At 44.3% G+C, this 12,697-nt stretch overlaps 1 protein-coding gene across 1 annotated transcript in view; it reads left to right on the top strand.

Annotated features, from left to right (window-relative positions):
* Positions 1-12,331, top strand: part of clpb (caseinolytic mitochondrial matrix peptidase chaperone subunit B) — a 95,419-nt gene extending 83,088 nt beyond the window's left edge. The window contains exons 9-16 of the mRNA XM_048597749.1: positions 3,584-3,639; positions 4,146-4,190; positions 4,772-4,933; positions 6,464-6,620; positions 7,361-7,434; positions 8,715-8,834; positions 10,696-10,800; positions 11,496-12,331. Coding sequence (XP_048453706.1) covers positions 3,584-3,639; positions 4,146-4,190; positions 4,772-4,933; positions 6,464-6,620; positions 7,361-7,434; positions 8,715-8,834; positions 10,696-10,800; positions 11,496-11,741 — 965 coding nt within the window. The 3' untranslated portion in view covers positions 11,742-12,331. The remainder of the gene's footprint in view (positions 1-3,583; positions 3,640-4,145; positions 4,191-4,771; positions 4,934-6,463; positions 6,621-7,360; positions 7,435-8,714; positions 8,835-10,695; positions 10,801-11,495) is intronic.
* The last annotated feature ends 366 nt before the right edge of the window (positions 12,332-12,697 follow it).

The raw sequence follows: 12,697 nt of genomic DNA, 5'->3' as shown, positions 1-12,697 counted from the left end.
TGAAAGTTGCCACCCAGGTTGATAGGGTTGTTAAGAAGGCGTACGGTATGTTAGGTTTTATTGGTAGAGGGATTGAGTTTCGAAGCCATGAGGTCATGTTGCAGCTGTACAAAACTCTGGTGTGGCCGCACTTGGAGTATTGCGTACAGTTCTGGTCACAGCATTATAGGAAGGATGTGGAAGCATTGGAAAGGGTGCAGAGGAGATTTACCAGGATGTTGCCTGGTATGGAGGGAAGGTCTTATGAATGAAGGCTGAGGGACTTGAGGCTGTTTTCGTTAGAGAGAAGAAGGTTAAGAGGTGACTTAATAGAGACATACAAGATGATCAGAGGATTAGATAGGGTGGACAGCGAGAGCCTTTTTCCTCGGATGGTGGTGGCTAGCACGAGGGGACATAGCTTTAAATTGAGGGGTGATAGATATAGGACAGATGTCAGAGGTAGGTTCTTTACTCGGAGAGTAGTAAGGGCGTGGAATGCCCTGCCTGCAAAAGTAGTAGACTCGCCAACTTTAAGGGCATTTAAATGGTCATTGGATAAACATATGGATGATAATGGAATAGTTTAGGTTAGATGGGCTTCAGATTGGTTTCACAGGTCGGCACAACATCGAGGGCTGAAGGGCCTGTACTGCGCTGTAATGTTCTATGTTCTATGTTCTAACATCTCTTAAAATATTTGACTTGGGCATTACTGCGTGGCTGTTTTTAGGAGCTAGCTGTGTACAAATTAGTTGTTACATTTCCAACTTGACAGTAGTAGCTGCCTTTCCAAAACGTAGTTGATTGGCTTTGGGATGCTCTGAAATTGTGAGAGGGCAGATAGAAGTAGACAGCCAATGGAACCACAATCCAATGCAAAATAAGTTAATTGTTGGTGGTGTTGTTGCAACAAGAACAAAAGTTGCTAGGATCTTGAAGTCTCGTTAATGAAATGTTACATCTGCAAACAGTTAATTGTTTGTATTGGGCCCCGCAGTAGGTAGCCTTCAATGACAGAGAGTTGCAAGAAATTGTTATATGGAAATTACTTATTTTTTCATATTTATTAAGCCCTGCAGCTACTGGGTAGTCAGCTATTTGATCTATGTTTCACAGTTGAATCTACACTGGTCCATTATACGGGAGGGAAACATTCACTATTTATTGCGTGCCCAGGTTGTCAATTGCAGCTAATCCAAGCAGCGCAGAACTTATTTATGCTTTTATTCTTTTAAAAAAATTTGTTCCCTGCCGTGGCTCTGTGTGCATCACATTGAATCGAAGGTTCGGTGCTGAGACCACTGCTGCACACAATTGATATAACCTGCTCAGACTTTGGAATCGACAATACAATTTCTAAATTTGCAGATGACACCAAATTGGAGTTACAGTCAAAACTGAGAGGGACATCAACAAATGGCAGCAAGCTATGAATAAACTTTCAAAATAGACATTTTGATGCATGAATTTTAACGTAATTAAATGTGAGATATTTAGGTATTTTGCTGAATAGCGGAGTCGGCTCGATGGGCAAGTTGGCATACTCCTGCTCCTATTTCGTATGTACATTTTGGAAGTAAAATAAGGAGGTTCATTATTGCTTAGAAAAACCGTGTACATGAGGTGGAGGAACAAAGGGGTCTTTACACAAATCACTGAAAGTAGTGTCACAGGTTAACAAGACCTTTTTTAAAAAAAAAGTGCCAAGCTGTAGGGTTTATATCTAAAAGGTTTGGCTTGAAAACTGTGAAGTTATGCAAAACGTATATTGGATCTTTGTCATACAACACCTGGAGTATTTGATACAATACAGGCTGCCAAATCATAAAAAAAGGCATCTCAAGGCACTGGAGAGGGGCAAGAAAATTTACAAGATTGATCCCAGAAATGCAGAGGTGCACCTGGCAGGATTTCCCAGAACAGTCTTGGTCTCTTTTCTCTTGAAAATAGAGGTCTCAAAGAGCTTTAAAGCCAAGAAGGTTTTCATAGCGTAGATGTGGAGCAGAACTAGAGACCTCAATGTAAGATAGTCTCCAAAAAATCCAATAGGAAATTTGGTCGAAATGTTTTTACCCAGAGAGTGGCAAGAATAGGCAGCCTGCTACCACAAGAAGCAGGGAACAGGAGTAGGCCATTCAGCCCCTCGAGCCTGTTCTGTTATTCAGTGAGATCGTGGCCAATCTGTGACCTAACTCCATAACCCTGCCTTTGGCCCATATTCATTAATACCATTGTTTAAAAAAAAAATCAGTCTTAGATTTAAAGTTAACAACTGGTCTATCATCAACAGGGAGTGGTTAGAAGCGAATGGTATATATCTGCAGTTCTTTTGGTTTTCATATTGTCTGAGATCCACCTGGGTGACATCATTCCAATCATATTAATTGATTTATATTCCACCAGCTGCCATGGTGGGATCTGAACCTGTGTCTGTAGGACATCAGGCTGGGCCTTCAGATTACTAGATTAGTAGTGTTATCACTTTACCACCACACCCTGTGATTCAGTGTTAAATATTGGCCAGGACTCTCCATTATTCCTCATACTAGTTCTGTGAGACTTTTGATGCTGACATGAGAGGACAAATGGATCTCCAGTTTAATATCTTATCCTGAAGAAGTATCTTTGGTAGTGCAGCAACCTCACAGTCAGCCTGGGTTTCAATCTGAAATGTCCCAAGTGGCACTTGAATCCACAGCGTTCTGACTCTGAGGTGAGAGTACTATCAACCGCGGTCAGGAAAGCTGCTACAAAAATGCAGGTCATGTTTAATTTAGAAAAAAATTTCGCTGATACAGACTTGCTGTTTCAAAGCAAGAATTGACTTGGAAATAAAAATCAGGGTAGGTTTAAGCTGGTGAGCAGTCACAACATGTGTCAAGATGCTCTTTATGCAAGAAGTGACCGTCACCATGAATTGTTACAGCGCAGAAGGCCTTTCAGCCCATCAAGCCTGTGCCAGCTCTTTGAAAAAGCTATCCAATTTGTCCCACCCTGTGTTTCGTTCTCAGCAGCCCTGCAGATTTTCCTCAATTGAATTTTTAAGCTGACTCACATTTTTAAGATTTAAGTCAGATCTTTTTGAAAACTTTAAAAGCCAACTCCCATTTGGAAATTATTGTAAAATTGTCTTCCCACTGCCACGTGCATTCAAAATCACAAAAGCACAGTTTTAAAAAATTGTTTATTTTCCTCATGTGGTCTCTAGTTCGTTTGGCAATTAAATCAACTTCTGCAAAGCAGTCTGAACATAACATTTTTAAAAACATGAGATTTTTCTTGAATTTGAGTCATAGAGACGTACAGCACGGAAACAGACCTTTCGGTCCAACTCGCCCATGCTGACCAGATATCCCAAATTAATGTAGTCCCATTTGCCTGCATTTGGCCCGTATCCCTCTAAACCCTTCTTATTCATATGCTCATCCAGATGCTTTTTAAATGTTGTCATTGTACCAGACCCCACCACTTCCTCTGGAAGCTCATTCCACACATGCACCACCCTATGTGAGATTTATTGGTCCTCTGCCTTCTAAGCACCTGTTGATATTTTGCACAACATCCTTATGGTTCCTGAATGTGTTTCCCTCCTTTATTGCAGGTAAAACTGAGCTGGCCAAACAGATTGCAAAGTACATGCACAATGATGTCAAGAAGGTATAATATCTTTCCGCCCCATTATCTTTGGAAGCCGTTGCTTTCAGCCCCCATCACCAACTCCATTTCCTTAGCACTGGCACCATCACATCTCTACCCCGGAGTCTCCCAGTGCTCGCCCCCGCCCCAGGGAGCCTCCCAGTGCTCGCCCCCGGCCCGGGGAGTCTCCCAGCGCTCCCCCCATCCCGGAGTCTCCCAGTGCCCCTCCACCCTGGGGAGTCTCCCAGTGCCCCTCCACCCTGGGGAGTCTCCCAGTGCCCCTCCACCCTGGGGAGTCTCCCAGCGCTCCCCCACCCTGGGGAGTTTCCCAGCGTTCTCCCACCCCAGAGTCTCCCAGTGCTCCCTCACCCTGGGGAGTCTCGTGCTCCCCCACCCCAGGATCTCCCAGCGTTCTCCCCACCCCGGAGTCTCCCAGCGTTCTCCCCACCCTGGGGAGTCTCGCAGCGCTGTGTCCCAATTAACAAAGAAAAAGTTTGATTCTGTCTGTTCTTTCCTTTGCACTGTAGAAATTCATCAGGCTCGACATGTCAGAATTCCAGGAAAAGCATGAAGTAAGTAAGGTGAAAGTCGGAACAGCAGGATCTGAAGCCTCTGGTTTTAATGGTCCTTCAAGCAGGTAGCCCTTGTCTAAAGCAAAAAGATCACAGAAAGAACTTACTAAAGTCTGCAGCAATTCTTTTAATGTGTTAATAATAAAACCAAGGACAGCAACAGTTCAAGAAGGTGGTTCATGATTACCCTCTCGAGTACAATTTGGTATGGGCAATGTTACCTGTCCTAGGAGTGTTTGGTGAGGACAGTGTAGAGGGAGCTTTACTCTGTATCTAACCCCATGCTGTCTCTGTCCTAGAAGTGTTTGATGTTGGGGACAGTGTACAGGGAACTTTGCTCTGTTTCTAACCTCGCATTGTCCCAGTCCTGGGACAGTTTGATGGGGACAGTGTAGAGGGAGCTTTACAATGATTTAACTCGTGGGAGTACACCAAGTAAGAAAATTGGAATTATTCTATTTTGATACAAACGTCCCTTGTGGGCAGAAAAACAAATTGAGCAGGATGGAAATGCAAACATCCTTCAGAGTCTAATCCAAGGCCAGAATAGATTGCTCAGTAAAGGGATGTACGTTTCCTAGGTTGCGAAGTTTATTGGTTCGCCCCCTGGTTATGTTGGACATGAGGAAGGTGGTCAGCTCACCAAGAAGCTGAAACAGAGTCCAAACGGGGTGGTTTTGTTTGATGAAGTGGACAAAGCTCATCCCGATGTCCTGACGGTAATGCTGCAACTCTTTGATGAGGTAAGTCTCATCTACCTGCCTGTTAGGTACAAGGAAGAACTTGTATTGCACATTGCGATACTGACCAATAATCTGCTTGTTGAGGGATAAGTATTGAACCAGTACACCCCTGCTGTCCCTTGAAATACTGGCCACTGCATCTTCTACATGAAAGCAAAAGGGCACAGGGCCTGGGGTCAGCATCTCGCCTGAAAGACAATACTTCTGACAACGCTGCACTCCCTCAGTGCTGCTCAGTAGTGTCCAAAGGTTATATGTTGAAGACACTGGAATAGGGATTGAATTCATGGCCCTGACTCAGAGTGCTACTATCAGTGACACTGTAGTCATTGGTGATGGATGCTGGAGTTCCAAGATGATGAATGAAAAGCTGATTGTTAGTTTCCAATTGAAACAGTAACCATAACCCTAACCAATCCAGGTGAAGGATTGTCAAATCAAGCAGTGACAGCAAACACATGTTTTCATTAAACAATGTAAACAGGTTATGATGAACCTTCAGTTTGTAACTTTAACACAAAGGTGGTTCATTGTCACGCGTTATTTCCAAGTGTATGGGAGTTTGCACGAGCAACACAGTTTAAAAGGAAGAGGTTGCCTATTTAAGACAGATGAGGAGACATTTTGCATTGATTCATAGAGTCGTACAGTATAGAAACAAGCCCTTTGGCTCACCTTGCCCATACTGAGCAACAAACACCAAACTGCACTAATCCCACTTCCCTGCACATGGTCTCAGACAGTGGTGGATCTTTAGAACTCTCTTCTCCAGAGGACAGTGAGGGCAGGGTCACCGAATATTTTTAAAGTAGAGGTCAACAGATTCTTTACGAACAAAGGAAGTCCAAGGTCGTTGGAGTAGGTGGGAATATGACATTGAAACCACAATTAGGACAGCCATGATTTTATTGTGTGGTGGACAACTTCACTTCAGAAGCAAATATGAGAATGAGGTCTGATTACCAGGGCATAAGTGGTTTCAGAGGGGTCAGTTACTGATCTATGTTGTGGCTCTCTGTGCTGTTTAGTCACATGGTCTGCCAGAATAATACCTGGAGTGGGAGTGTTGTCTTATGGGGAAAGGTTGGAATGGCTGGGCTTATATCCACTGGGGTCTTGATGAATAAGAGGTGACTTGATTGAAACGTGTTGAGATCCTGAAGGGTCTTGACAGGATTGATCTGGAGAGGATGTTTCCTCTTGCAAAAGAATCCAGAGCTGGGGCTTCATAAGATCCATCACCATGATTAGTCAGCAACCCATTAGCATTATATCACAGAATGGCAGCATTCCAGAAAGTGAATCGGATGGGCCTTGGACTTGGCTTTATCCTAAAATTCCTTTTTCCGACATGACATTCCCAAATCATGAGGAATAAGTAAATTGTCGGCCCATTTTTGCAGTCTTCTTGTGTGCAGATTACTTGCTTTGTATGTGTCACTGCTCAAGATACCATTTTGTCCAGATTATTTCTTTGACAAGATGATGTCAAGTCTTCAACCTTCCCCAACCCCTCTCTTCATATTTCAGGGAAGACTAACAGATGGCAAAGGAAAGACCATAGAGTGTAAGGATGCAATCTTCATCATGACCTCCAATGTAGCCAGTGAGGAAATAGCAGAGCACGCGCTACAGCTGAGACAGGAAGCCCAGGAGCTGGGCAAGAAACGCCTAGCTGAGAATCTAGGTAATGCACAGATTGTGTTCAGGAGTATCAAACCCCTAACTGGTTCTGCTTGCATCATGTTGTTATCCCGACACATCTCCATATTTCTCCCCAGCTGATTATCTGAAACACAAAGCAATCGCGGCCTCTGATGGCCAGTCACTACATGTTTCCCTGTAGGTTCACCAGACATTGGCTGTTTGTCTTTTACCAATCACTGGGACAAGAATGCAATAATTAACTCTGTCACTCTAAATAGCTCGGCCATATCCTAACCCCGATTTAACTAACACAGCATGGGCTCACCTTTATGTTTCAAGCAACTAATCTGTACAACTCAATCACAAACCGAGCACGTTCTCACTAACTCAGTAACTGAGACACCAGTCAGTCCCACACCGGTCAGTGCCTTCAGTAACTGAGACACCAGTCGGTCCCACACCGGTCAGTGCCTTCAGTAACTGAGACACCAGTCAGTGCCCTCAGTAACAGGCACCGGTCAGTCCCACACCGGACAGTGCCTTCAGTAACAGGCACCGGTCAGTCCCACACCGGTCAGTCCCCTCAGTAACTGAGACACTGAATAGACACGTGTGGATGTGTTGATGACAAGTTCGGTCGGTGAGAGGAATAAAACAAAATTTTAGTGTCTTTCCGTACGGAGTACAGGTAAATATGTGGAGCATTCATTGACCTTTTGAAAAAGATAAATTGAAGTTTTGGATTGTCCTTTTGATGGGAGTTCTGTCTGCTTGTTGCAGATGATGTGCTTCTGAGTGAGAAAGTGACCATCTCCAAGCAATTTAAAGAAAATGTGATCAGACCCATTCTGAAGGTAATACAACTCTTCTCGCTCATTACCAACTACATGAACTGAATTGAATGTCAGAGAATTCAAGGACAAGAAAATGCTGTTTGTCCATCAGTGGTCATTGATAGCATCTTCCTCTACTTCCCTATCAAGATGCATCCCTTCATCAGCCCAGCTCTGCAATTATTACTCATCCCCAACACCCATTATCATTTATTTCTCTAATAACCCAAATAAGTCCATTTAGAGGGAGGTAGTGACACTGTGGTAACCTCACCAGACCAGTAATCCACAGGACCCAGCTAATGCTCTGGGAACATGGGTTCAGATCCCACTTGGGCATCCGGCAAAATTTAAATTCAATTTCAATAACTGAAAGTTAGTGATGGTGACCATGATAAATAGCACATAATGTCATAAAAGTTCACCTGGAAGGAAATCTGATTCCAGACCCACAGCAAGGTGGCTGACCTTTTTTATTATTCACTCATTGGATATGGATGTTGCTGGTTAACCAGCGTTTATTGCCCGTCCCTAGTTGCCCTTGAGAACATGGTGGTGTGCTGCTGCCTTAAACCGCTGCTGTCCTTGTGCTGTCTGTCCAGTTTCATTTCTTTGTTGAGACTGTGTAGCGATTGATACAACTGAGTGGCTTGCTGGGCCATTTCAGAGGGCAGTTGAGAGTCAACCACATTGCTGTGGGTCTGGAATCACATGTAGGCCAGACCAGGTAAGGATGGCAGTTTCCTTCCCCAAAGGACATTAGTGAACCGGATGGGGTTTTCGGACAATCAACAATGGTTATCAGTAGATTCTTAATTTCCAGATATTTTCTTTAAACTGCCCTCCAAAATAGCCCTGCAGGCCACTCAGTTCAAGGGCAATAAGAGATGGGCTACAAATACAACCACATCCCCTAAAAATTAAAGAAAAATAAACACACTGCAGGTTGAGCACGAATGGTATCTCATCTAAAATTCTGCCTGTCTGAATATTCGCAACATTTGTCACTTGGAGTGATGACATTCTTCTTTTGGAAGATTTTTTAAATGGCACTGGCATTATTCTCAATCTTCCAACTAACCAACTCGGCAAGGAGCAACTGATCTGGTTGAAATCACCAAATAGCTTCCAGGATGGCTAGGTCGGCAGTACACTTCTCTCAGTCTCTCACCAATCTCTTCCTTCGACATTGTGAATTATACTACCCTGCCCATTCTCTTATTGCCTGTTGGTCATGTGGTACACTTGCTAATGTATTTCTGTTTATAATAATCCACTGATGTGAATGTGCTTCCATCCAGGCCCATTTCCGGAGGGATGAGTTTCTGGGCAGAATCAATGAGATTGTTTACTTCCTTCCCTTTTGTCATTCTGAACTGATTCAGCTGGTCAACAAGGAGTTAATGTTTTGGGCCAAGAAGGTAAGAAGGGCATCCTGAACTGAAGAAGAGTCCTACCAGATTCAAAAATTTAACGAAAAAAAACAAAGAACTGTGGATGGTAGAAATCTGAAACAATAACAGGGAAATGCTGGGACAACTCAGCAGATTTGGCAGCATCAATGGAGAGAAAGCAGAATTGACATTTTGGGTCCAGTGACCCTTCTTCAGAACCATTCATCAGAGCGATATCCATGTTTTTTTGTTATCTGTGGGGCGACCGTGCCCTTATTCCCCCCACGCCATGGATAATGAGGGTAAGATTGGTTTAAATGGTCTGCTATTTCCCTCTTACCTGTTATCGATTAATAGTTGGATGGGAATAAATGGGGCACTTTCAAGTTGCCAGGCTGTGATTAGTGGAGTGCTGCAAGGATATTGCTGTGGCTTCTTCAATTCGTAATAAATATGAACGACACACACAAACAGAGAGACAGTAATGTATCCACTTTGCTGATGATAGAAAGCTAGCTGGAAGGGTAAGCTGTGGGTAGGACACAGAGGCTGCAAAGAGATCAGACAGGTTGTAAGTAGACAACCAGATAGCAGAAAGTGCAGGTGCAGAAAGCAAGTACAAAGACTAATGGCACTGTAGTGCAAGAATAGAGGAGTTCTGCTACTGTACTTTGTATTTAATAAATTATGTTCTTGGGATGCCATTGGCTAGACCAGCATTTATTACCCATGAATTTCTTCACTGAGAGAGTTGTGAACCTGTGGTCAATTCTCTCCCACAGGAAGCTGTTGAGGCCAGTTCATTAGATATATTCAAGACAGAGCTGGACATGGCCCTTGCAGCTAAAGGGATCAAGGGCTATGGAGAGAAAGCGGGAATACGAAATTGCATGATCAGCCATAACCATATTGAATGTTGGTGTAGGCTCGAATGGGCCGAATGGCCTACTCCTGCACCTGTTTTCTATGTTCATAATTGCCTCTTGAGAATGTGGTGATGAGTGGCCTGCCTGAACTGCTGCAGTCCTTGGAATTTAGGGATGCTCGGAGGTGCTGTCAGGGAGGAAATTCCAGGGTTTTTTTCCTAGCGACACTGAAAGAACAGCGATATATTTCCAACTGAGGATAGTGTGCATCTTGGAGGGGTCCCATGCATCTGCTGCCCAGGTGGTAAAAGGTTTCCAGTTTAGAAGGTGCAGTTGGAGGTGTGAGGACTAAGCCACCAATGCATGAGTTTACAGGCACCTATGGTTCACACTGAAACAGGAACCCCGTCTTGACTTCCTGCTCACCAGCTCCAGCAATCGCACCATATTTATCGATCCCTATTTCTGCCCAACGTCATTAACTTGACGATGAAACAATGGCTGGCATTTATGTTGTATCTTTATCAGAGTAAAATGATCCAGAATGCTGCACAGATGCCCATTTGACTAGAATTTTGATACTTTGCCATGTGGAAGTATTTTGGGACAGGTGATCAAAGGTATGCCTTCAGAGGAATTCCAGAGTTTAGGGACCAGGTGACTGAAAGTCCTCCCATCCTAACTGGAATGATTAAAATCAAGGGTGTGCAGGAGACAAGAATGTGAAGACTGCAAAGATTTTGGGGAACCTTTTCGCTGGAGGAGTTTATCAGAGAAGTGGGCAAGACTATGGAGCAATTGAGAACAAGTCTGAGAATTGTAATATCAAATACAAGCCTTCCTCCTGAGCCCTGTGCTCTACTACACCACCTTTACCTGTCCTCACTGGAGCCCCATCAGAGAAGGCTGTTGCATATTCTCTCATGTTTTTTTTTTAAAGAGTGGGAATGAAGGGGATTTGGGTGGCTGCACAGTCAATCCAGTAAACGAACGACAGTGAAATGTCTTTCATTTCCCTCTAGGCCAAGCAACGACACAACATCAACCTGCAGTGGGACCGGGAGGTGATGGATGTATTGGCGGAAGGATACAATTTGCACTACGGAGCAAGATCCATCAAGCACGAGGTGAGGCTGGGGGGCCAGTGTGAGATTATGGGACAATGTCAGCAATAAATCACAGCTCCTGTAAATAAAGCAGATTAAATATGAAGATGTCATACATCACAGTGAATAATACAGCACACTTCTCCTGAACCAACGTTCTAGCCAGGCAGGGAGGGGAATGGCAAGAAAGTGAATATTATGGCAGTCTGCTAACAGTGTCAGTTTCTCTATATACATTCATTGAAAGAGGTCTGGAAGGCACAGAGTCATGAAATAGCACAACACAGAAGGAGGCCTTTCAGCTCATTGAGTCTGCACCATGTCTTTTATAGAGCAGTTCAGCACAGACGAGTTGGACTGAAGGGTCTGTTTCCATGCTGTATAGCTCTATGACTGTAGTACCATTTTGGTACATTCTTCCTGCACCTTCTCCAAAGCTACAATGACCTCTCGATAACATGGTGGCTAAATGTAAGTGTGCTGTGTTCAGTGTTCAATAAACATTTAACACAGAATTAGCAGCAGCTGATTACGCATTCCAATGGCTACTCAATGGGAACAGAAGGGAAGAAGTGCCCAGTATCCAGCCTAACTGTATTTCTGCATAACTTCCGTGCACCTCCTGTCCAGTTTGAGAGCACAGGTTGATATTGTGATCTTAAGAAATAGCATTTTTAAACGATGTGCTCTTTTCTCTCTCCATGTTATTTTCCAAGGTGGAACGACGTGTTGTGAACCAGCTGGCAGCTGCCTATGAGCAGGAACTTCTACCGAGCGGGTGCACACTCCGCATCGCAGTGGAAGGTTCAAGTGTGGGTACGGGGAGGGAGCAAGACCCAGAGCACAGAGAGCCGGACTCCAAGGGAGCGAAGATCAGGCTTGAGATCGTGGAGAAGGACAAGTCCCGCAAACTCAACATCAGGGTCCCGCTGAAAGGAGACGAAGTGGCCCACAGGTTTTAGCACTCGCCAGATAGGAGCTAGGAAACCTCGGCCAAGACGGACTCACACCAAACGGAAATGGGGACATTCACGTGCCTCCTCTTCCTCTTCCCTTCCTCTGGTCTCTCCATCCCTTCACTGAACTGTGCCATGTCACTCTACTCCTCTCCATCAGCACCAGTTGTTCTGTGGTATGGGATCTACAGGTTTATTTCAGGTATACCTTCCCCTATTATCTGCCCACCACGCAATAGCAAGTGCATCTTCCACAGGAACTAGCCCAAGGGGGCTGAAAGATCTCCTTCTCTTCCTGTGTTGCATGTGTGAGGAGCTGAATGGCCTCCAGTTCCAGGAATCACCAGACAGCATTCATGATAGAGTTTTTTTTTCCTTTTTGTGTATTTTGTGAGTGACCCAGGGTTATTGGAGCTTATTGTAATTCAGCATGGACAACAGGAATCGAAATGGGAAAACTGTACAGCGTGAGTTATAATATCTCACCAAGAGAGAGATAACTGAACCATACTGTCTGTATACAGCTGGATAGTGGCAAGCAGATGCCTAATTTTTTTCCTGATTTGTCAAATTATAATTTGGACTCCAGACACTCAGCAATGATTGCAGACTTTTATTATCTTACACATCGATCAGGCCACAGCACAGCGTGACAAAATGCTTCACACCTTTCGCTATGCAGTTCAGTATCACTCACTGCATATATTTGGGGGAACAACCAAACAACATGCCTCCTCCCCTTGGAAACCTGCCCCTCTGAGCCTGACTTCCAAATCCATCTTCTGTTTCTTCCTCGATGCCTGACCCTCTTTGAACTTTGTAGGGCTGGGATGATTTGCAAAGGGCCTTGTACATGTCCTGCCCACTAAAAATAAGACACCAGATCCAGTAAAACATCAGTGCTATCAAGCAGCACCTGCTCAGTGATGCCCAGTTTGGGTTCTGTCAGGGCTACTCAGCTC

This window comes from Rhincodon typus, chromosome 6, assembly GCF_021869965.1.
Source record: "Rhincodon typus isolate 14 chromosome 6, sRhiTyp1.1, whole genome shotgun sequence".
NCBI classification, from domain to species: Eukaryota; Metazoa; Chordata; class Chondrichthyes; order Orectolobiformes; family Rhincodontidae; genus Rhincodon; species Rhincodon typus.
This window is presented reverse-complemented; position numbering and strand designations above follow the sequence as displayed.